At 49.6% G+C, this 24,126-nt stretch overlaps 1 protein-coding gene across 7 annotated transcripts in view; it reads left to right on the forward strand.

Annotated features, from left to right (window-relative positions):
- ARHGEF7 (Rho guanine nucleotide exchange factor 7) overlaps nt 1–24,126 on the forward strand; it is a 125,565-nt gene that overhangs the window by 4,303 nt on the left and 97,136 nt on the right. For 4 of the 7 annotated variants that reach the window (XM_059041914.2, XM_059041922.2, XM_067016867.1 and 1 more), the window contains exon 2: nt 23,914–24,000. In XM_059041914.2, coding sequence (XP_058897897.1) covers nt 23,914–24,000 — 87 coding nt within the window. Of the gene's footprint in view, nt 1–23,649; nt 23,732–23,913; nt 24,001–24,126 lie in introns of those variants that run through there. The other 3 variants (XM_067016871.1, XM_067016868.1, XM_067016869.1) reach the window with 2 other exon arrangements.

A 24,126-nucleotide genomic window follows, 5' to 3' on the forward strand; every position in this document is an offset into this window, starting at 1 on the left:
TTACATCGGCAACGACCTTGTTTCCAAATAAGGTCACATTCAGCAGCCCTGGGGCTTAGGGCTTGAACATATGAATTTCAGGGGTCACAATCCAACCCGTAACAGGTCGGGTTGATAAGTTGGAACCAAACCAACTTATTAAGTGTTTACCTGTCTGCAGGGTGCAAGGCGCTGTTGGAGATCAAAAGACTGAATAATAAGTTCTTAAGCACTTTAGTCCAGGAGAAAACATAACTATAAAACCAAATGGTAGAAATAGAGACACAGATGTAGAGGACAAACGTATGGACACCAAGGGGGGAAAGTGGTCGGGGGGGCGTGGCAGGATGAATTTGGGAGATTGGGATCGACATGTATCCACTAATATGTGTAAAACAGATAAGAAGAACCTGCTGTATAAAAAATAAATAAAATTCAAAAATTCAACCCCCCCCCAAAAAAAAAAACCAAGAGCAGTGTGGGGCAGAGGAAATCAAAAGTCAGGAGGCCAGGATGTCAGGCAGAGAGGAACGGGAGCCGGGGAACGAAGGCGGTGGAGGGGACCTGTGTCTGAGCTGCCCAGCCTCCGCTGAATTTTCTGACACGTGGATTAGAATACGGTTTGTATTTCCCCACACTGATCTGGCAGCGCCCGCTGATCTTCCGCAGGCTTGCAGAAAATCAGGGAATTCTGATGCAGCACGGGAAGGAGAAACTGCTTTTTCCCAGTTGATCCCTGACTTGCTTTCTGCTCCGTCCTAGGATTTGGGGCGGGGCGGGGTGGAAGAGAAGTCCCAGTGGCCGTTCGACAGCAGTTCTGAGAGCAGTTTGCCTTTTCTAGGCCCTTCGGCCCTGAGAATGACGTGGTCAGCAACTGCAGTGTGGCGGGTGAGGCCTCACTCAGGACCAGCCGGTTTGGAAGCCGGCGCCCTGCCCTGTAGCTGCCGTAAATACCTGCTCAGCAGCGCGGGTGAAGCCCGCAGGGGGAAAAGTTATAGAACACGTGACCTCCCGTGTTTTTTAAGGAGGCTTCTTTAAAGTTTGCAAACAGAATTATTGGCTGTATTAAGTTGCTTCTAATGCAACTGCTTAAGGTTTCAGAATGGCTCATTTTGTCATGATAAACATCTGCCTTTGAAGCATGTGACTTTCAAGTACCATCTTGACCCTGCACCAGGGTGATTCTTGTTTGGGTTTTAGGCCCCATGTAACTGCATTTGCGGGCTCATTCAGAATAAACCCACCTAAAATCAATTTAAATCGGGACTACCTCCAGAGATCCCCCGAGAGCCACGCTGGAAGTGCTACGGTGTGGACGCTGGCACGCACGCACATCCCCCCCACGCACACCCCCCTCTCACACACACGCGCGCGCACACGCCCCCACACGCACGCGCCCAGGCTGACTTGGGCTTGCAGGGTGCTGGGGGAAGGGCTGCAGGATGGCTTTCATCAGGGGCAGCTGCCTCTGGGAGCTCTCGGGTGGGAGGACTCAGCGCCTGTGCTCTCCCAGGACCGCAGTCTATTAATAGAAGTGACACCCGTCGTGGCCTTCTTCCCTCATTTCTTTGAGCACTGCCCGCCTTTAGCTGCGTCTCTTTTAAAGAAACGACTGTGGGTGCCCTGAGTTGCAGGCACCGTGCGAAACTGCTGTCCCGCTGTCCTCCCGTGTCTCCCCGTTGCACAGGTGAGGACACTGAGGCCCAGCAGTTTGCCGAGCCCGGGTCCCCAGCTGGCTCGAGGTGGCACCCACCTGCGCTAAGTCCGGGCTGGTTCCTTCTTCAGGGATTACTCTGCATTTACTGGGAATCTACCTAAACCAAGATCTGAAACAATGCACTGTGTGTGTGTGTGTGTGTGTGTGTGTGTGTGTGTGTGTGTGTAATACACTTTTTTGGGTAGGGCTGTCTCTCGACTTTTGGAGTGGAATCACATGGGAGCCGGAGTCGCCCGTGAGCCTGTCACTGTTGGTAGAAGGTGGCGAAAGGCACACGCTCCCTCCGGGCACTCACCTCCGCCGCGGGCAGCACGGGGGGCTGGGAGGTGTGGCGGTCCCCAAGACCCCCTGGCCACCCCCAGCCCCACCCCCCGGCGCCACTGTCAAACGGGGCGGTCCCGGAACGTGCTCCGGAGTCATCCGTTTGCTGTGCGACCTTGGGCGAGGTGCCTGACTTCTCTCAACTGCCTCCTCCTAAAAACAAGATGAACGATTCCTGTCTGGAGGGAATGGCTTCCTGGGGCAGTAAGGTCGTTATGAGGGTGACAAGTAGATGCGAGGGGTTTTGTGCAGCGCTGGGCACAGAGCAGGTCCTCGTCGATGGAAGTTATTATTATTTTATGGATCAACACTGAAAACTTCTCCTGCTATGTCCAGGAAAACTCTAAGCCAGGATCTGGACCACAAGGCCACTCAAATCCGGGAATATTTCCTTATTCTCACAACTGGGCCGATTCTTGCAACCTTAGCGGGCTGGCGGCCCCTCCCTTCCCACCCTCCCAGCCTACCATCGTCTGGGGCGGTGGGAACACAGAATGTGGCTTCCCGAGCCCTCTGCTGAGCGCATGCAGCTGCTGGCTCGCGGGGCCAGAGGGCCGAGCTGCGGGCTCAGGTTTCGTGCAGATAGAGTTTCACGCATGGGAAGGGCCAGCAGTCACAGATGGGCAGTGAGGGCCCACCAGCCCGCCCTGTGTCTGCGGAGGGAGGGCGTTGGGGCCACCCCTGGGCACTGTGTATCCTGTGTTCGACTTCTGACTTTTCCCCTCCTTCTTCAATTCTACCAAGTTAGGTTGGGAGAATTTGTTTCCTGGTGTTTTTATATTTCTACCTTTAGCTCTGAATTTTTAAAGTTTTATGAACCAGTCTGGTAGTTCTCAGCCTTGCTTCCGTGGGATAGTGCTGTGTCTGCTGTAGTCTAAAGGCAGGGAGATAGGGTGGGGATGTTTACACATTTCCAACACAGTTTTTCAAAATAGTTAAATCTGACTGATGTATTTATCACCTACTGTGTGCATGCTAGTGTATGCATCATATACACGGAAACACATGCACACACATACATTGTTCTGTACTGAGTTTTCAGGCAAGTCATGAGAGAAACCGTCGGGTCTGAAGAGTAAAGCATTTGTGAATTCTCAGTGGAAGGAATACTCAAGACGTCACGCAGCCCAAACTCATCATTGTACAGATGGGTTCGCTGAGGGCAGCACCATATGGCTGTGTAAGTTGCGCACTGCACAGTCTAGGGAGAGTCATTGACACTATAGTCTAAGTGCATGGTGTCTCCAGGACAGTGCTGGGGGGACGCTCTGGGGCAGTGGTGCATAAAGGTGAGCCTCTACGAGGGTGAGCCTCCTAGGGCACACAGCAGATTAGAGGAGGGTTGTGGTAGTTTACGGAGGTGGCCCCAATTCTCTATCCTCGCTGCAGCCACGCCCTGTAGCGTGACACTGCAGCTCTTCCCACTGAGAGGTGAAGCCTGCTTCCTCACTTCTTGCATCTGAGCTGACCTTGACTTGTTCTGGCCAATGGGACGTGGCAGAAGTGACAGGTGTGGGACTTCCCTGGTGGCACAGTGGATAAGACTCCGCGCTCCTAATGCAGGGGGCCCGGATTCGATCCCTGGTCAGGGAACTAGATCCCACATGCATGCCGCAACTAAGGACCCCTGGAGCCACAACTAAGGAGCCCGCCTACCACAACTAAGACCTGGCGCAACCATAAAAAGAAAAATAATAATAATTAAAAAAAAAAAAAAGAAGTGACAAGTGCTACTTCCTAGCCCAGGCCCGAAGAGGCCTTGTGTGTTTCCACACTCTCTCAGACCCTGCTTCCACCGGGCCCCGGATGCTGAGGGACGCAAGACCACAGGGCAGAGAGCTCAACTGTCCCTGCCGAGGCCTCCTGGACCCACCTGCAGCCCACCAACCCCAACTGTGGGAGAGCCTAGCCAAGGTCGGCAGAGCTGCTACCCGGATCAGAGTTCATTGCCGCATGAGCGAGCTCAGGCGAGCCCAGCGCTGCCCGGTGGACCTGCAGCTCCACGGACAAAAACACAAGCTCACTTCAGCTGCCACTGAGGTTTCGTGGCTGCTTGTCCTGCAGCCTTACCGTGGCGGTAGACACGGTACAAGTCTGGAGAACGGAGGTGGTGTTTTGTGCGTTAACTTTAATTATTATTACACTTAGAGCAGCTTTTTTTAAAGCGACTGGTAAAGTTCCTATCTTTTCTTTAAAGAAGGTGAATGTAATTCAGCACCCAAAAACGGGTAGCACTTGAAGCCTCTTCCAGTTTATATCTAGTTTTAGTTTAAAATGGGAATCCTCATTTCCAAGTTTGCTTTGAAGTCGCAGTTTCTGGCAGTGAAGTCATGCTCTGGCAGCATGATTTTTTAGCAGTCTAACAAAAATCCTTAGAACAGTCTAGTTTGGGTTATTCGTAAACACCCTGGCCTGTGGTGGCCTTTCTCCCTCAGTTCTGAGTGTCTCACTGCTATGCTTCTGCCAGGAAGACACTTTCCCACCGATTTCCTGTGATTGAGATGGTTTAAGTTCATAAGAGACTTTTAAGTTCCATCTGAAGTTAGCAAATTTGTTCAGAAGTCTTTTGTCAGGAATACAGATTTTCTGAAAAAGCCTGTTACTTTCTGAACGCATGCCAGGAGGTTATGACGTTGTCATTCACTTTGTGAAAGAAAGTTAAAGGGGTTTTGACAGAAAGTTAGGAGTTTCAGAGGGGTCATCCTGGCCCATAGCCTCTGCTGCTTTGCTCCCAGGAGGTGTAAGAGGCGTGCGGACACATGGAATCTACTTCAGGCTCGATTTCTTGGGTAACCACAGGGCGATCTCTCTGTGGTGCTGGAGAAATTGCCTTGTTCAACGACGTTCATGTGACATTGGTGCTGGTAATAGATTTCTTCTCACGGAAACAAGAAATTTTCTGGTCGCAGTTCTCTTATTTGTTAAGGCATTTTTGTTTCTTTTGAAAACAAGCTCCATAAATAGAATGGGGCTAAATTCTCGACAGCCTTGTGGCAAAGGTTAAGCTTCCAGAAAGTACCACACTTTTAAGCCTTTTGCTTTTAAGTGATGAGAAACTGGAACTGAGTGTCTCCCAGACTTAATCAGTGGATGAGAAATGGGGCAGAAGAGTTTGTTGCTCCTTCCTCTGACCTCTGACCAAGCACGTTGACTTAGATTGAATTCAAGTAACTGCCATGTCAGTGAGCCAAGGCTGGTTCTTCAAATAACTAACAGTAACTATATTTTGTGGGGTGTGAGTCTTAAGCACCCTCGTTATAAACTGTTAAAACGATATTCTGGGAGTGAGACAGAACTCACCCTGCATATGATTTAAGTCTTTTGTTGGTTGTAATAGAGCTTCCACCTTAGGAAGATAGACAAATAAGGGCAAAATTAAACCCACAGCAAATACTAGACAAAACAAAACAATAAAGGGCAGGATGGGAATGGGTGACGCGGAAAACAGAAAATTACTAGAGAAAACCAACAAAATCAAGAGCTGGTTCTCTGAGAAAATCAATAAAGTTGATGGGCCCCTTAGACTGGTCAGAAAAAATAGAGAGAAGACACAAATGACCAATGTGAAGGATCACTATAGTTTCTACAGATGTTTAAAGGGTAATAACAGGATATTATGAACGTTTTTATGCCGATACATTCTATATCTTAGATGAAAAGTACAATTCCCATGGAAGACACAGACTCTACCAAAGCTCATTCAAGAAGAAACGGATAACTTCAGTAGCCCTGTATCTATTACAAAATTTAAACTTGTAGTTTAAAAGCTTCTCAAAAGAAAATTCCAGGCCAGATTGCCTAACTGGTGAATTCTACCAAGTAAGACTTATATCCAGAATGTATAAGGGACTCTCAATAATAAGGAAACAGTCAATTTAAAAATGGGCAAGGGCTTCCCTGGTGGCGCAGTGGTTGAGAGTCCGCCTGCCGATGCGGGGGACGCGGGTTCGTGCCCCGGTCCGGGAGGATCCCACGTGCCGCGGGGCGCCTGGGCCCGTGAGCCGTGGCCGCCGAGCCTGCGCGTCCGGAGCCTGTGCTCCGCAACGGGAGAGTCACGACGGCGAGAGGCCCGCGTACCGCAAAAAAAAAAAAAAAAAAAATGGGCAAACGTTTTGAGCAGATACTTCACCAAAGAAGATATACAGATGACAGGCACATGACAAGATGCTCGACATTATTAGTCACTAGGGAAATGTAAATTAAAACCACAGTGAGACACCACTACACACACCTATTGGAACAGCTAAAACTGGAAAGCCTGATCCTGCGACGTGTCGGCAAGGATGTGGATGGGCTGGAACTCCCATCCACTGCTGGCGGGAATGAAAATTGTACAGCCGCTTTAGAAAATGCTGTTTCTTGAAATATTAAACACACGTCAACCAAATGATTCAGCAATTCCATATCTAAGTGTTTACCCAAGAAAATGGGACTTTATTTTTAAATAGCCGCAAACTAGACACAATCCAGATATTTTCAACTGGTATGTGGATAAACAAAGTATTGTATTTCCATAGAATACTACTCAGCAATAAAAGGGAATATGCTATAGCGTGGGTAAAAATTATGCTAAGTAAAGAAGCTAGAAAAAAAGCTCATACTGTATGATTCCCCTTATGTAAAATTCTACAAAAAAGCCATCCTAATCTGTAGTGGCAGAAAGTAGACCAGTGCTTGTGTAGAGACACTCTGAGGGCACAAGGAGTCCTTTGGGGGGTAGGGGTGTTCATTACCTTGATTCTGGTGATGGTTTCACAAGTGCACATGTGTTGCAACTGCTCCAATTGTACACTTGAATTCTGAGCAGCTTACTGTATGTCCATCACATCTCAGTGTGTGTTACATGACAGTTTCACCCTGTGTGTTGCGCGCAGTGGAGATTTAATTCATTTTACTGCCAGCCCTCTACTTCTGAACCTGATTGTTCAGAAAACGTGTACGGAATTTTAAAGTGCAAGTATACTTAGCCTCCTTGCCCAAGAGCTCACTTATTTTTCTGTTTATCTTCTCATCAAATCTGTATCAGGTGTCTACTGTGGTTCAAGGATTGTTCTGGGACACTTAATGATTAACAAAAATAGACTGGCATACCATCTAGTGAAGGAGAAGCACGTTAAAGATACTGTTTGAATTTGCTTTACAAATTGAGATACATGCTCTGAAGGCGAGGAACAGATTTCTCAAAGTGTGTAGCAGAGGAAGCTGATTTACACGTGGCAGATGGGGACAGGTGGTGTCTTAGGGAAGGTCTCCTCCAGAAGCAGTACATGAGTGGGCTCTGGCGTGCGTAGAGGGGGTGTGCAATTAGAGGAGCAGTGGGGGACATCTGGGTGGCCACGGTGCTGAGACCGGGGGAGAGCTCAAGTGCTCCTGGAGAGAGAGCCATGGGCCAGGCCCCACAGGACGTTGAGTGACTTTTGGTTTTAAAGATTTTTCAGAGTTTTAAAGGGAAGCATGATGTGATCAGTTGCAGATTTTGAAAACAATACTCCAAACTTTCCAGTGTGGGAAATGGATTAGATGGGGCCCAGAACGGATGCAGAGAAGAGCGTTATTAAGTTCTTAGTGTGGTCCATTGAGAGCCAGCGGGAGCTGGGATTGGGATGGACATCATGCTGCCAAAACCACGAAGATGGCGGGGGAGAGGGTGAGGAAAGGCAGGCAGCGGGGCTCCATGGTGGGTCCACGGTAACTCCCGGGATTCTGGCTGCACAGCGGGATGGCTGGCGGAGTCACCTGCGTGAGCGGGAGCCTGGCCTGGGTCCTAGGCTTGGAACAAGAAGGTCATGAATGGATTCAGTGCCGAGGGTGCTGAACTAGAGCTCAGAGAGGACATTTGGGCTGGGTATAAGCTTGGGAGTGACACCACAGAGATGTGAATACAAATGTGGGGTGGTGAGGTTTCCCATGGGGAAATGACAGAGTGAGAACTCCAGAAGGCCTTGGGGGCTCAGACGTGGCTGGCCAGGCAATGCGGACGAGCCTGAGGGGCTAAGGAAGGTGGTGGTTAAGTCCAGGGGGGAGTGTGGTGACCCGAAGTCAGTGGAGGAGGATGTGCAGTAGACTGCGAGAGGCCAAGGGAGTGGGCTTCAAAACCCCAAACCCCCGAAGCGTTGGCAGTGTGCTTGAAGGGAAGAGGGCTCTGTCACCGACCACCTGGCACAGCGGGCACGCCTGGGCTGTGCTGGGCAGGCCTGGTTGAGCGGTGAACCCAGTCATCTGTGGTCTCAGCGGGGGCGCCTGTGCTCAGGGAAGGGGGGAGCGTGAGCTCGGGACAGACAGAGGAGCCGGGGAGGGCGTGTTGGAACGGGGGCAGCTGTGGACACGGAGGCTGAGGAGCAGAGGGCGCTGGAGGAGAGTGTGGCGCGTGAGCGAGTTGGGGGCGGCTGGGAACCCACAGAGGGCCCTGCTGGACGCAGGGGTGCGTGAATTTACAGCCAGTTTTCACATTATGATGCTCAGGAACTCGGAAATTTTGTTAAGAGGAAGTTGACCTTCAGCTGTTTTTTTCTTGATAAAGGAGACTCTGGAAAACTCTATGTCTTTTAGTGGCTTCAGGGAAGTGTATCTATGGTGTTTTCTCCCCTCATTTCCTACCTGTTTTAACATGTGTTCAAGTCCAGAGAGTGTGTTGAGACTAAACAGTGGTGACTCTGAGCCCTCTGAGGTTTCCGTCTTGTCTTAAATGAATTAACGTCAGGTGTTTAATCGTCCCCCTTTGATTCATTTTACATTCACGAACGGCTTTAAAGGTAAAGATGGGGACGTGACTGAGAACTTACTGCTCTAGGCTGTCTCTCTGTTTTGCCGCTGACATTTGAAAACCCAGATCTGATGGAGGTAATGAGGCCTTTTAGGGACGTCAACGTATAAGTTTTAGAAAGTTCAGGTTCAAGTTGAGGACGATTTGTTTTATAATTTTATGAATATACACACATCTCTCCTGGGATTTGCTTCCTCGTTCTCATTTAGAAAATGCTCACAATTAGTTACATATCATAATAAAAGAAGGGAGATAAAGGTAAATCGAGTCGTGTTTATCGGGAATATTGTCCCTAAATAACCACAGTAAATGTAAGCAGTGTTTAGCTTCCGGGTGTCATTTTTCCCAATCAAAGCAATAAAACTCGCACTATTCAGCCTGTCTCCACGTGTGGGGAAGGGAAGCTCACCAGTTATTTTCTTGTCCTTAATCCTTCTTCTTTGAGAGGATGGTGGGGAGAGTATTATTGGGAGCGGGAGTAGGGAAGGAAGAAGTCTCTCTCTCTCTCTCTCTTTCTCTCTCATTGAGGAACTTATGGCTTGAAAATTTCTGGGTTGGGATGGTTTTCTTTTTCTTACAGCTGCCCAACAATTAATTCTTTGTATAAAAATTTTTACCATCTTATGTAAAAATGTTAGTGAAATTACTGGTATCAGAGTTAGCAGTACCTGCATTTCAAGTTGTTGCTTTGTACCTTTGGCTTAGGTGGTTGTGTGGTTCTTACACCTGAGTGTGCCCGGATGCGCCTGGATGGCTTGTGACAATACAGACTGCCGGACTCCACCCCAGAGTTTCTGACTCTGTAGGTCTGGGTGGGGCTGAGGATCGGCGTTTCTCACAGGTGTGCAGGTCATGCGGACGCTGCTGGTCCAGGGGACACATTTCAGGACCCCTGACGGCCCGCTGAGCTCCTCAGCCCAGGAGTACCATAAGCTGGGACCGGCCGGATTGCATGCACGGCGCTTTAAGGAAACGGGAGACCGAGGTGTGGTCCCCTGGGGGCTTTTCCACAGGTGAGCACAGGCTGCTCACCTACCGGGATGTGGCCCCCACCCCCATGCTTGGGAAATTTCCTAACCTAGTGCCTTTTAGTTCAGGACAGAGCAGACCCCATGCTGCTTCTCTGTGGGCTTTTGGGGCATTGAAACATGGAGGTAGAGAGCCTGGAATGAGATCCTGCCTTGGACTGGAAGGGGCACTTGGAATTTTTCTGGAAAATGGGATTCCTCACGTTTCTTTACATCGAGAAAATTGCTGCATAAAACAGAAGAGAGGGACTTCCCTGGTGGTCCAGTGGCTAAGACTCCGCACTCCCAGTGCAGGGGGCCCGGGTTCGATCCCTGGTCAGGGATCTAGATCCCACAGCCACAACTCAAGAGATCCCACACGCTGCAACTAAAGATCCCACGTGCTGCCACTAAGACCCAGCACGGCCAAATAAATATTGAAAAACATACACAGAAGAGAAACACCATCTGTATTGAGGCCAAGCTCGGGAGGCTTGTATGAGATTTGATGAATGTATTATTTAAGTTGAGGCACTTCAGGAGGAATCCTTGAAATATTCATATTAGGGTTGGGAGGAACTATAGCTAAATAAGATGATGAGTTACTAAGAGCTACCGAAAGATACGGAGACACCTGTGGGTAAGGGCTCTCAATGAAACTGCGGCTTTCGGGGGAGGGGTAAACCACCCGCGCTGCTGAGCTGTGGGTGGGGGGCATCTGGGTCCAGCGAGTAGGTCCGCTGAGCTGTGCCTCCGTCCCGCGCTGCTCCCAGGGGCCGTGGGCCTAGGGTCCTTAAACTGGGGCCCCGCTTCTCTGCAGGTCCGCAGGGTCTGCGGTGCATGCTGGCCTTCCACCGCCACTGAGGACGTGTGTCTTGAGTTCATTCCAGTCTATGCTTCTCAATTCAGTAGCCAACTCAGAAGTCACTTTGTTACTGAATACGGAGAAAACAGAGATGGTTTCTGGCAACGTCCCCGACCCCTACCCACGTCTGGTCACAGGACGCTGCTCTTGTAGGTGTCGCGGCGGAGACGAGCTTCAGCAGCCGTCTCCTCGCACTGAGGGAGTCTGGGATCACCTGGCAAGGGTTTCCAAGCTGCCATCATAAAAAGGCTTCAAAAACAACTACAGATGCTCTTGAGACAAGTGGAAGAACAGGAGATCGCAGCAAAGAAAGAGGGCTTATGCAAAAGAAACATACGGAAATGACAGAGCTGAAATACAGAGTAACTGAAGAAAAGCTCACGGGCCGCGCTCAGAAGTCGCGTGGAGAGGACAGGAGGCAGCATCTGCGGACCCGGGGCCGGAGAGGAAGCGGGCCGGAGGCGGGGGGTGCGGGGAGGGCTGCGCCTGCGTCCCGAGGCCGCGGGAGACGAGCTGGCGGACCGAGGACGAGCTGCAGCCCCTGCAGGCCTGGCGGCGCGCTTCCCCGCCGCTTTGCCTGTCCCGCTCTCCGCGTGTGTCTCGCAGCCCGGAGACGTCACAACCTCGGGAGGGCCTCAGCAGCTTGCTCTGGCCCCTTCGTGAAACTTAGGACCCGGGCACAAGGCACGCCTGTCCCCACGCAGGTCTCGTGGGCGGCTGTACAACGTGCCAGCCGCCGACAGGCGCTGAGGCCTGGGGGAGCCGGCCAGCCGGTTCCCGGAGCCCCGCTTCGAGGCAGCGATCTTCCTTAGTGACAGGAGACGCCGCTGAAACCGGAGTGCTGGCTCTCGGCGGCGCCCGGCTGACCGACGCCTGATACCCACGGAGCGAAAGCGGAGCCCTGGACGCCGAGCCGGCGGTCCTCGGAGAGCTGGGCAGCAGCCGGGCGGCCGGCCTCCGGCGGAGCCGGCGGTAACGGGATGCATCGGTCAGCCGGGACAGACAGGGCTTAGGGCTGACGGCGGAACCCAAGGGCGTCTTTTCTGTCTCTGTAATGTTCTGTCTATGGTGATTGTATTTCCAAGTGTTTTTCAGCACAGTTCCTGTCTCAAATATTCAAGTCTCATATGAGAATTGAATTCTCATATGAGACCAATTATATTTGGTTCTAGGTGCTGTCAGCATCACTCGCCTTCACTTCAGGTAGCTATAACCCAGTGATTCTGGTACCGAATTAGTGTCATAGGCAAAGGTCCTTAATTACACCATTAATTCACTGAACCAATAATACACTAAGTGCTTGTATATGCCAGGTGTTGAGATGTAACACTCATCAAACAGACTGCCCGTGGAGCACATGTTTCACGGCACAGGGAGGTATTCTGGATGCGTACATAGTACACAAGTAGACTGCACAGCGTGTTACACAGTGACAGGGCTATGGAGAAAAATGGGGGGGGATGGCAGCAATTAGGGTGACGTCGCAGTTTTACTTCCGGTAGGTAGGGTAGGCGTTACGGAGAAGTGACATCTGAACAAAGACTTGCTGTATATGAGCAAAGGCGTGACGTGAATATTGGGGAGAAGGGAATTTCAGGTGGAGGGACTAGGCTGTGCAAAGGTCCTGAGGTAGGAGCCTGCCTGGCAAATTCTGGGAACAGCAGAGGCCACTGTGAGTTGGGGGAGAGTAGCAGCTGGCTGATGAGGTCAAGGAGGGAACGAGGGAACAGACCGTGCAGGGCCTGCTCAACCATCATAAGGACTTCGACTTAAAAAAAAAAAATGAGTAGACTTGATTTGCAGTTTTAGGTTTCCAGAAAATTTAGCAGAAAGTACACAGAATTTCCATCCACCCCTCTCCACTTTCCCGTTATTAACGTCTTGTGCTAGTGTGGGACACCTGTTACAGTTGATGAAGCAGTACGGATACATTATTAAGCCAAGTCCATAATGTATGTTAGGGTTCACTCTGCTATGCAGTCTGTGGGTTTGGACATGACACGTACCCATCATCACAGTGTCACACAGGATGGTTTCAGTGCCCTAAAAATTCTCTGTGCTCTGCCTGTTCATCCCGCCCTCTCCCCTAGTCCCTGGCAACCACTGATCTTTTTACTGTTGCCATAGTTTTACTTTTTCCAGGATGTCGTATTGCTGGAATCATACAGTGCGTAGCCTTTTCAGATTGGCTTCTTTCACTTAGTAACATGCCCTGAAGTCTCCTCCATGCCTTTTCGTGGCTCATTTTCTTTTATTGCTGAATGAGCTTCCATCTTCTGAATCGACCATAGTCTATTTATTCATTCGCCTACTGAAGGGCAACTTGATTACTTCAGCTTTTGGCAATTATGAATAAAGCTGCTATAAACATTTGTATTCAGGATTTTGTGTGGACACGTTTTCAACTCATTTGGGTAAAGCAAATTTACCCAAGAAGCAAGAGTTTTGGACCTTATGATAAGAGGATGTTTAGCTTTGTAAGTAAGTCTCGTCCACGGTGTGGACCAGTGTGTGTTCCCACCAGCAGCAGATGAGCGTTCCCGTTGCTCCACGTTCTCGCCAGCGTTGGGTGCTGTCAGTGCTGGATTTGTGTCATTCTTTTTAAAGATTTTTTTTTGATGTGGACCATTTTTAAAGTCTTTATTGAATTTGTTACAATATTGCTTCTGTTTTATGTTTTGGTTTTTTGGCCGCGGGGCATGTGGGCTCTTAGCTCCGCAACCAGGGATTAAACCCACACCCCTTGCGCTGGAAGGGGAAGCCTTAACCGCTGGACTGCCAGGGAAGTCCAGATCTGTCATTCTAATGGGTGTGCGGCGGTGTCTCACTGTTCTTTTAATTTGCATTTCCCTGGTGACATATGATGTGGAGGATCTTTTCATATGTTTAGTTGCCTTGCCATCTGTATATCTTCTTCTTTGAGTAACGAGACTGTTCAGGTCTTTTGCCCATTTTTACATTGGGCTGTCTGTTTTCTTATTGTTGAGTTTTAGTAGTTCTTTGTATGTTTTAGATAGAAGTCCGTGATTGGATGTGTGTTTTGCAAATGCAGTACTTTCGTCCAGTCTGTGTCTTACCTTTTATTCTCCTAAAGGATTTTGGCTTTTGCTCTGAGTGAAATGGGGGGCTTTTGAGGGTTTTGAGCAGAGGAGTGCTGTGACAGGCAAATTATAAATGCGCAGGGAGGTGTTCCAGCTATAGTAGTATGGAAGAAATAGAATTCCTGAGTATGCATTGGCCGCCTTACCTTTAACTAAGGAAGGTCAGTTTTTCCAAGAGATTGTTTGAAAACATAGTTTTGAACTACATACTGCTCCACATCTTACTCACAGCTACGGCCCTATTTCAGCAGGTACTCTGCAGGTACTTAAGAGCGCCGGGAGATAACGAGCTTTTTATCACCTTTTTATTACTCACACTTAATATGAAGTCTCGACTGGCTTCTTTCATGCAAGAGGCTTTTACAGCACCAGTGTTCCAAGCTGTGGTCACCTGCTTCCCCTGCCTTCCCCTCTGGGGAGGGTCTTGGCTGCTAGTTATAGAGAGGCACACTTGCCAGTGAGCGTCCTCAGCTTTTTCCTCTCCCCTTTTTCATGTTCCTTCCTCTGGTGAAGGCTCCCTTTTGCTTCCCAGCCTCTCTCCAAAGTCAGCCAGCCCTCTCTGCGCGCCTTCAAACCTCCCACATGCTAACGTGTGGGTGAAAACAGAACTTTCTCCAAGGTGGTCAGTGTCCCATCTTCTGGCCCAGAGGCTTTAACTTGCCTTAAATGCAGCTTCTCGGGCTGTTTAGAAAGGAAAGACGGGTTCTTTCACCGGGAGGGCTGGTCGGGCACAAGGCAGGGCACTGCTCCGAAGCTCCACTGCTGCCCCTGGCTTCACTGTGTGGGAAGGGGTGGAGCGTGCACAGCGAGGTAAACCAACGGGTGGCAGGCCACACGGGCCCCGTGCAGACACCTGAGGACACAGGTTTCATCGACGCAATCCCAGCAGTGGCTGCGGGGACAGGACTTGACATTCTACCTTGAGGTGTCTCAGGCAAAGGTAGGGGGTTGGGTTGTCCGTGAGGCAAAGAGCAGACCCGTGAGACCTGCGGCCACCAGTGCCCCATGCTCCTGGTGGGTGGGGCTCCTCTCCTGGGGGTATTCTCGCCCCTACATGCTGCAATGACACTGCAGAGGCACATGGCACCCTCCCATCGGAGACCACGAGCCTCTCTACGGGCTTTTCCACCAATGGACACAGGCAAAGACATCGGTAGCCATTTGGAAATGTGCTCAGTAGGAGAGGAGGTGGATGTCAAAGGACCAGAAACACTGCAGAAGTTGAGCTTACGAAGAAAGTAAGCAATGGCTCAGTTTTACAAAATACACGTTTCCGTTGGGTTGAAAGCACGAGAATGAGAGGAAAAAAGGGATGATTATTCCATATGAACAGGTGAAACTTCAGTTAATATCTCTGATTACAAGACCCGATCTGAGTTGTCTTAGGAATTCGTACTCCTGTTTCCATGTATCAAGATCCTTCAAAGGTGTGAGAAATGGCATCTGCTTAAGGAAGGCATGAGACATTAATGACAGCCTGGCCCATGCACCCGTGTCCCAGGTGTCTGGATCACAGCCACCACAGGGAATGTGCTGTTTTCAAGATTGCTCTCATTTGACGATTACTACACACCTGCCTGGTTTTTTTTTTTTTTTTTTTTTTTTTTTGGTATGCGGGCCTCACTGTTGTGACCTCTCCCGTTGTGGAGCACAGGCTCCGGACGCGCAGGCGCAGCGGCCACGGCTCACGGGCCCAGCCACTCCGCGGCATGTGGGATCTTCCCAGACCGGGGCACGAACCCGTGTCCCCTGCATCGGCAGGCGGACTCTCAACCACTGCGCCACCAGGGAAGCCCACACCTGCCTGTTTTGATCTAACATTACTGGGAGAGCAAAACACAAAAGCAGTGGAGAAATTTAACCTAGGTGGTCTGGTGAAAGTTTATGCCCACATTTAAAAAAATCCATCTTTTGCATTGGTATCAATTTGGGACTGTCACCACCATCTCTGAAGGACTTAAAATGTGCTTTTGGAGCTTGTGGGAACCGAGCCTCAGGGGACACCTGAGCTAATTTGAGCCATGAAGTCTTGCTGGTCTGCCTGCCCCTGACATCCCCCATGTCTGGGATGGCTGAACTTAGTGCATTCATATTTCTGATCACCCTTTATGGCTTGCCTAGCTCCACATTAATGGATGACATTTTAATTTTTCCCCAGATGACCGTAGCATCCATACAGGAGGGGGGCTTTGGGGTATACTGAAGAAGGGAAGCCAAAGAAAAATGTACTTTATTAAAAGCTTAAGTGTCTTCCAGTAAACTACTTGTAATCCCAGGCCACACACTTTGGGAGCTAATTTACTATCTGGTATTTAGCTGCCAAGTCCTTGAGCTCTCTGCTGGATGCTTCACTGTTTTCCATGGATTTGGAGGAGGAGCCCTGTAGCCTCCAAGTGAGCTCTGTAGACCTCTGCCTTCACTCCCCTGAAACTCTCTGGCTGCAGAGTGAGCGGAGAGCTATGGACAAGTGTGGTCCCTGATCAGGAGACAGCTGCACTCTAGTTAGAATAAAACAATGGCTACCAGGTCATTATATTCAGTGCTAATTAGACTTTTAGGTGGTGAATTTAGGATTTTTTTTAAAAATTTGCGATACGCGGGCCTCTCACTGTTGTGGCCTCTCCCGTTGCGGAGCACAGGCTCCGGACGCGCAGGCTCAGCGGCCACGGCTCACCGGCCCAGCCGCTCTGCGGCACGTGGGATCTTCCCAGACCGGGGCACGAACCCGTATCCCCTGCATCGACAGGCAGACTCTCAACCACTGCGCCACCAGGGAAGCCCTGAATTTAGGATTTTAAGCATAGCGTTGCATATTGGCATGCCGTGGTGGAGATCTGCCTCACGAGGACCCCAACACACTGACAGCTGGGGTCTCCAAAGAGGACTGTTTTCTAATGGGGAGGCACCTTGACCTGTGAGAACATTAGATTGGAGTGTTCTTTTAAAAATGTATTTATTTAATAATATTTTCATGTGGTACAAAATTCAAAGGGTACCAAAAAGTACAGAGTGCAAAGCAAGTTTTCTTTCTCCCCATCTGTCCTCCGAGCCCTGGGTCCTCTCCCTGGAGGCAGCCCATTATCCGGCATGTGCTTCCAGAGACAGGGCATGCATTTCTTTTATTATTTTTCAGATTTATTTTATTATATTTTATTTCTGGGTGCATTGGGTCTTTGTTGCTGCACGCGGGCTTTCTCTAGTTGCGGCGAGTGGGGGCTACTCTTCGTTGTGGTGCGCAGGCTTCTCATTGCGGTGGCTTCTCCTGTTACAGAGCATGGGCTCTAGGAGTGCAGGCTTCAGTAGTTGTGGTGCACGGGCTTAGCTGCTCCGCGGCATGTGGGATCTTCCCGGACCAGGAATCGAACCCGCGCCCCCTGCATCGGCAGGCGGACTCTCAACCACTGCGCCACCAGGGAAGCCCCTGTTTTCTATTTTTAATCGTACCACCAGGAAGCTCACTGGGTTAGGGTCCCAGCAGAAAACAGACTGCATGCTAAACAGAAATGGTTGAATAGAGTTTAACAAAGAGACTATTTACAAAATGAGGGCAGGGATAAGGACACGGAAGCACCCTGGGAAGTCACCAGTTCAGGCCACCACTTCTGGGAACTACGCTCCTGAGCAGCTGTTTCCCAGCTGTTTCGAGCTGCAGTGGTTTTCTGTACTCTCCGTCTTAAGTGTTGCAGTTAACACTGAACCTGTGTGATTCTTTGCTTGCTAGAACTGCCTATTCTTCTTCCTCAAGCAGTTTTGGAAACTAAAACTCTAAACTCCTTCAGACTTGGAGAGAAGGCAGCTCCTCTAGTTGGCACTTTATTTGGACTGAGGGTAGAGCTGGCTGTCCCCGGCGTGGAGTGGGTGGTAGAAAGGAGTTGAGAAGGCGGGAGCTGGGTAGCTGCGGAGGTCTCTTAAGTCTGGCCTTAACATTGCCTTGTGATTTAGTTTGTAGCAAATTCTCAGAGTGTCAGACACACCCCTTGTCAAATACTGAGTACAAAAGCCATATTTCAAAGGAAAATCACAATGGTTTGGGGGCTGTCTATGCCTCTGCCTGATTATAGAGTTTTTGGCGGGAAAGCCTGGAGTTTATTATCGTAGCAGGTTTGGGAGAGGATTTCTGGAAAGCACATGGGGCAGCTGTTGGTCATCTGAGGCCAGAGCTCCTCTCTGAACACATCTGGAGATGCACTGAGCGGAGCTCGCCTTCAGCTTGTGAAGGCTCTGGTGACTGTAAATAAAGCTGCTGTGAACATTCTTGAACATGGCTTTTCGTGGCCATATGTTTTCATCCCTCTTGGGTAAACACCTAGGGGAGGAATTGCTGGGGCTTAGGTATGTTTAACTCTGCAAGGAGCTGCCGGTTTCCCAAGCGCACCACCTGACACTCCCACCGGTCACGCGTGGGAGCTCCAGTTGCTTCCCATCCTTGCCAACGCTCGATACTGTCAGCCTTTTCCATCTCACCGCTCTGGTGGGTGGGTAGTGTTATCTGTGCTTTTAATTTGCATTTCCCTGATGACTAATGATGCTCAACACTTTTTCATGTGCTCACTTACCATTCATACAGCTTCTTCAGCAAAATATGGAGGGTGGGGAGAGCTTTTAAATATCTCCTTTTGTATCATCATCGCTCCAATGCATTTTTTTCCATTGCAGCTTCACCCATGATCTCAGTTGACCTGATTATTCAGCACGCTTGAAAACATGATGGACTTTTCAAGTGTCACACGCTTGACAATGCAGCCCCATCTGCCTCTTCACCCTTTCGTCCTTGACTCGGTTGTCACCGTTTGGGGTGGCTACGCCTCTGGCCTGCCCTGTCTGTGCCTCCAGGGTCCTGAGCATAAACCTGTGTGGCTGCACTTGCCACAATGTGAGCAGTTCTTCCTCACCGAGGGCAGGGACTCTGCCCCCCTCTGCTTTGCAGTCACAGTGCTCATCACACGATCTGGCAGGAGTCTAGGTCCAATATTGTTGAACCAATTTATTATGCATCTGATCCTCCCAACAGCCCTGTTGACAAACGCTGAATGTGTCAGCCTTAAACTGGGGAGACAGGTGTAGACATAGAGGGGTCAAGTGGCTTGTTCGAGGTCAGTATGTGTGCTACAGTTAGGAACTACTTACTATAAAGTTTTGACTCTTTTACATTACAGTTCTCCAAACAGGTATGTTGCTTTAGGTAGAGTTCAGCATAGTTTTAAGGGAATCCATTTCCATTTCTAGGTCCTCAGCGTGCATCCATGCTCGACTAAAACCAAGGAGCCAGAGCAGCTGTCTCTGAGCAAGGAGAGCATCACGCTGGTCCGACTGTCCCACCTCCCCTTTCACAATGGCCTTCTCCCACTTCACCCTTTGTTGTCTTCCCGAGGTGCACGCTGCCAGGTGGAAGGCCTCCCAGCTGTCACAAAGGGTCCTGGTGCTGGGAGGGGAGTGACTCTGATGACTGCATGTTGCAGCTCAGGGTTGTAGTTCTTAGCTTTCACAGAAATTGAAGGAGACCCCAATCAAGCTGTTGGCTGATGATTTTAAGTTTTTATTAAACTTATATATCTGGACTTCGGCTATGTAACTCAGAAGGCTTCAAAGAATCATCCTAACAAAACTCCTTCCATTTCCATGTGCTTATTTTTATGAACAAGGTTTCTCAGTTTTTGCATTTAAAAAAACCCCAAGACAGGAATAGAGTTGGTACTGGTCCATATCTCTTTCCAGCAGTAAGTGATGATTATCCATGGGTAAGTGAACTAATTTAAAAAAAACCCTATACATCTCATGAAAATATATATGTCCGAATAAAATTTGCATTTTATATTTAATAATTTTTATCAAGAACTGTAACATATGTTTCCGTCATTTGTGAACTCGCAATAGCTGTGTTGACTCAATTCAGAAGAGAAGTCATAACAATTAGATCCTTATGGATCAATAATCGTCCTCTCCCATCGCGGAGCACAGGCTCCGGACGCTCAGGCTCAGCGGCCATGGCTCACGGGCCCAGCCGCTCCGCAGCATGTGGGATCTTCCCGGACTGGAGCACGAACCCGCGTCCCCTGCAACGGCAGGCGGACTCTCAACCACTGCGCCACCAGGGAAGCCCCTGGATCAATAATTTTAAACGTAGAGTCAATTCCATTATTTGTGGTAGTTACATTCTACATGGGCACCATGACCACTGAATTAGCAACTACTGAACCATTGTTCATGGAGAAATACAGGGTTAGTGTCCTTTGAACCTCTGGTCACAACATCTGGTCAACCAATCAATACATAATCTTGTTTTTAGGTGTATTTCTGTCTAAAGATAGCTTATTTAACATATATATATTTACAAATAATTACATGCAGTATATCTTTATAATAAAACACTATCTCAATTACAGCATTACATAACGTAGTCTACCATAGTGTGACTGTTCTAATTTAGCTCTTCCATTCAGTCACATACACAGTAAACAGGTTCACTGCTCACATACACATGCAAATACACACTGTATATTGGATACTACAGCATAATGCAAGAAAGAAAGCCCCCCCCAAAGCATTAACCAAAGATAAAACATTTAAAATTTATGGAAACCACCTTACTGTTGATGGAGCCATGGGACACATGATGGGGCAGTGCATGGTGGGGTTAAACCTCGTGACCTTGGCTTGCCGTACGGGAACGGAGGGAGAGTCAGGAAGGAAGATGTCAGGGAGGGTGGCCTGTGAGATCTGGCAGCCCTGCCTCAGGAGTCTGGCTTTCCCAGTTTGGTGACGGTATCAGCAACTTGCCCTCCGAATCTGGCTTGAAAAACTGCTTCAGCCTCACCCGCTTGGCTTTTTGCCTCAAATCTTTAAGCGTTTCAGCATAAGGGATGAACGCGGTAGAGGTAAGGCGCTTAAACGTGAGGCTGCGTTCAGGCACAGGGTCACACTTTTCCATGTCATTGAAAATTTTTTCCAAGGCAGAATTCCATTCTGCTATTTTGGCTGCTGTGAGAGGGACAATTCTTGGAGTCTCAGGCTGACTTTCAACATCCTCATCATCACTAACTCCATTGCCTTGTTTTGCCATCTCGTCCAGGTCTTTGTGGGTGGGTTCTACTGCCGCTTCTGCCAAAATTTCCTCCACATCGCCTTCCTTCATGTCAATGAAACCTTCTCCACTTATCTGTTGTGCAATATGCATTATGTTTTTGACACTGCTCGTTATATTTTCTGTAACACCTTCAAAACCTTCAAAATTTTTCACACAGTCTGGCCAAATATTTCCCCAACAATTGTTGATAGTAGCCTGCTTGACGCTGTCCCAGGCTGTGCTGATATAATCAATAACATTGCGTATCGTGACTGACTTCCAGTAGTCCATCATGGTGGTCTCCTCATTGGCGTTGAGAGCCTCAAAAGCCTTGCTATAAAGCTCCCTGGTGTAGTGTGCCTTGAAAGCTTTTATCACGCCCTGATTGAGGGGTTGGATAAGAGATGCTGTGTTTGGGGGTATGAAGAGAACTTCTATGTTGGGATGGGCATTTTCGAGTTCTTCACGGCAATGAACTGGGGCATTATCCAAAATTAATAAAACCCTGAAGGCAAGGTTTTTGCCATGGAGATAACGTTCAGCTTCTGGGATGAAGCAGTTGTGGAACCAATCCCAGAATATTTTGGACGCCATCCATGCTTTTTTGTTCCATCTCCAGTGGACTGGCATACGGTTCAAGTTTTTCCCTCTAAGTGCTTGTGGGTTTTGTGCTCTGTGTACCATGAGGGGTTTGCACTTAAAGTCACCCTTGGCGTTTGCACATAATAGCAAGGTTGCCCAGTCTTTGAATGATTTAAAGCCAGGAGTTTTGGAGGCCATTTGCATTACATAGGTTCGTTTGCCAACATTCTTGTAAAATAAGCCAGTTTCATCAGCGTTGAAAACCTGCTCTTCCATATAACCCTTTTCATGTATAGTGCTTAGCAGGTATTTTTTAAATTCTTCTGCAGCCTCCTGATCCGTAGAACCTACCTTGCCTGCAAGTTTAACATTTTTCATGTGGTATCGCCTTTTGAATCGTGCAAGCCAGCCTGCACTAGCTGAGAAGGGTTTAACATTTTCTTGACCCTGGGTAACATGACCGTAAATTTCTTTGGCTTTCAGCCTCACAACAACGCTGTCCACTACACTCTTTTTATTGCTTGTCATCTCATGAATCCACAAATTTAGTTGCTTTTCCATCTTTTCCATAGCTCCATCACGCACTATAGAGGTTACTTTAGCACTTTCCGGAGCGGCTTCACGTACAGATCTGCGAATATCCTCTTCCTTTTTCTGGATGTACCGTACTGTTGACTCATTAACATTGAATTCTCGGCCAACAGCGCTATAACTCAGGCCTGAGTGAAGCTTATCTAACACACGTATTTTCTCTGTAAGGCACATTACAACCTTCTTGCGCTTAGGAATGCCAGACAGTGCTTTAGCACTACGCTTGGGGGCCATTTAAAACAGTGAAATCACCAAGAAAAAGCAAAAAAAAAAAAAAGTGAAAAATGTGGCACCAGTGGAGTGAAAAGGACATTTGCTTACATTATGAGCTACAAGAAGATGGCAGAGCATGGAATTGTCCAAATTCAGCTGGGAACGTGTGCATAGGGCAATTCAAATTTTTTGCTGATTTGCACATCTATAAATGACTGAGAAAGTGCCGCCAATACGGATTTTGGGGTTACACATAAATTTTATCGAGTAGGCGAATTTGCAAATATAGAATCTGTGAATGAGGATTGACTGTATTTGTATGCAAAAACAGTGTGAGGGAGGAGTAAAATGGACTAGAAGGCAGCATTGGTTTTGCTGTTCCACTCAAGTTCCACTGAAAAAAACAAATCTGTTCAATATCTGGAGGGAAATATGCTGGCACTTCTAAGAATTTTTAAACTGTAGAGAAAAAAAAGTGTCATTTCCTCCCTCTTGGCACTGCTCAACACCCTGGTTTTCTTTTGTAGTTTTAGGAGACCTGACCACTTTGAAATGAAACCACTGTATTCCTGAGAGAGGCCTGATGGAATGTCGTGATTTCCCCCTAGAGGACAGAAGGACAAAATGTCTTGAACGTCCCCAAATGCTAGAATTCTGGATGATACTTTAGTGTAAAAAGTCTTCACATGCCTTTCAGAACAACAACAAAAAGCTCTTCTGAGATGTCAGGCTTCTCCCTAGATTGTTCTGTGTAACTGGCGCCGTTCCTGGTTTCCTTTGTTTCTTGCCCTGGGAGGCTGTCAGTAACTTCTTACACGTGTGGGCATGGCCTTTACAGCTCTGCCTCGGACCAAGCACCAGACAGTCTGCAGGAGCCCTCGCTGCTCTTCACCTTTGATGGAGGCTGCATTCGCCACAATCTCCCCAGCTGACTTTTTGCTGACGAGTGACCAGCTATTTTGGCTAATCATTGATGAAGCACATGGTCTATATGTAGTAAAAGAATAACACTGCACTTTAATCCCAACCAGCATAATTTACGTCGCTAAATTGTTTTAAGTCATCGTATTAGAATTCCAGCTCCACTCTCCCCGAGCCGGGAGCGGGGAAGAACTGAGAAAACAACAGGTTCTCAACAGACCCTTCGTGGCTGCTTCAAGCGGCGGAGGCCAAGCTTTCCCGGGTCCCTCTGGGCCGGGCGGGCTGCGCCCGCGAGGCCGTGTCGGAGGCCGAGCGCCGGGTGCGGGGATGGGGAGTCCGCGCGTGAGCCGGGCCAGGTGGGCCGCGTCCGAGGGCGAGCGCCAAGTGCGGGGACGAGAAGTCCGCGCGTGGGCCGGGCCAGGTGGGCCGCGTCGGAGAGCCAGCGCCAGCTGCCGAGAGAGGAGGCCGCGCCCTCACGGTGGGGGACCGGAAGAGGTCGCGGGCGGGGCCTGCCGGGGCGCGGTCTGAATACGTCACTTCCGGCGCCGCGGCACTTCCTGGTGAGGGAAGGGGGCTGAGATTGGTGCATCCCGGAGGAAGGAAAAAGGGTGAGGAGAGGCGGCGGCCGAGCGGGCCGGCGCCGGGGGCGGCCGGGCTAGCTCCGGGCCGCCGGGGCAGCCCGCCCTGGTCGCTCGCGCGGCCGGCACGCCCGCCGGGGCCGCGTCGCGTTCCCCTCGGGGCGCATTCGCGGCCTGCCCGCGGCGCTCAGCGCCTGTGCTCTGTGTTGCAGGTCTACCCGGAGCCCCGGAGCGAGGGCGAGTGCCTGAGCAACATCCGCGAGTTCCTGCGAGGCTGCGGGGCGTCCCTGCGCCTGGAGGTGAGTGGCGGGGGCGCCGGGGCCGGCGGGGCGCTGGGGCGCGAGGCGGGCGGGCGTGGTAACGGCCCGCAGCGGCGGCGCCCGGGGCCCGACTCGCGGGTCCCCCAGGGGCGACTGCGGGCTCTG

This window comes from Kogia breviceps, chromosome 16 (genome assembly GCF_026419965.1).
Source record: "Kogia breviceps isolate mKogBre1 chromosome 16, mKogBre1 haplotype 1, whole genome shotgun sequence".
In the NCBI taxonomy this organism is placed as follows: domain Eukaryota; kingdom Metazoa; phylum Chordata; class Mammalia; order Artiodactyla; family Physeteridae; genus Kogia; species Kogia breviceps.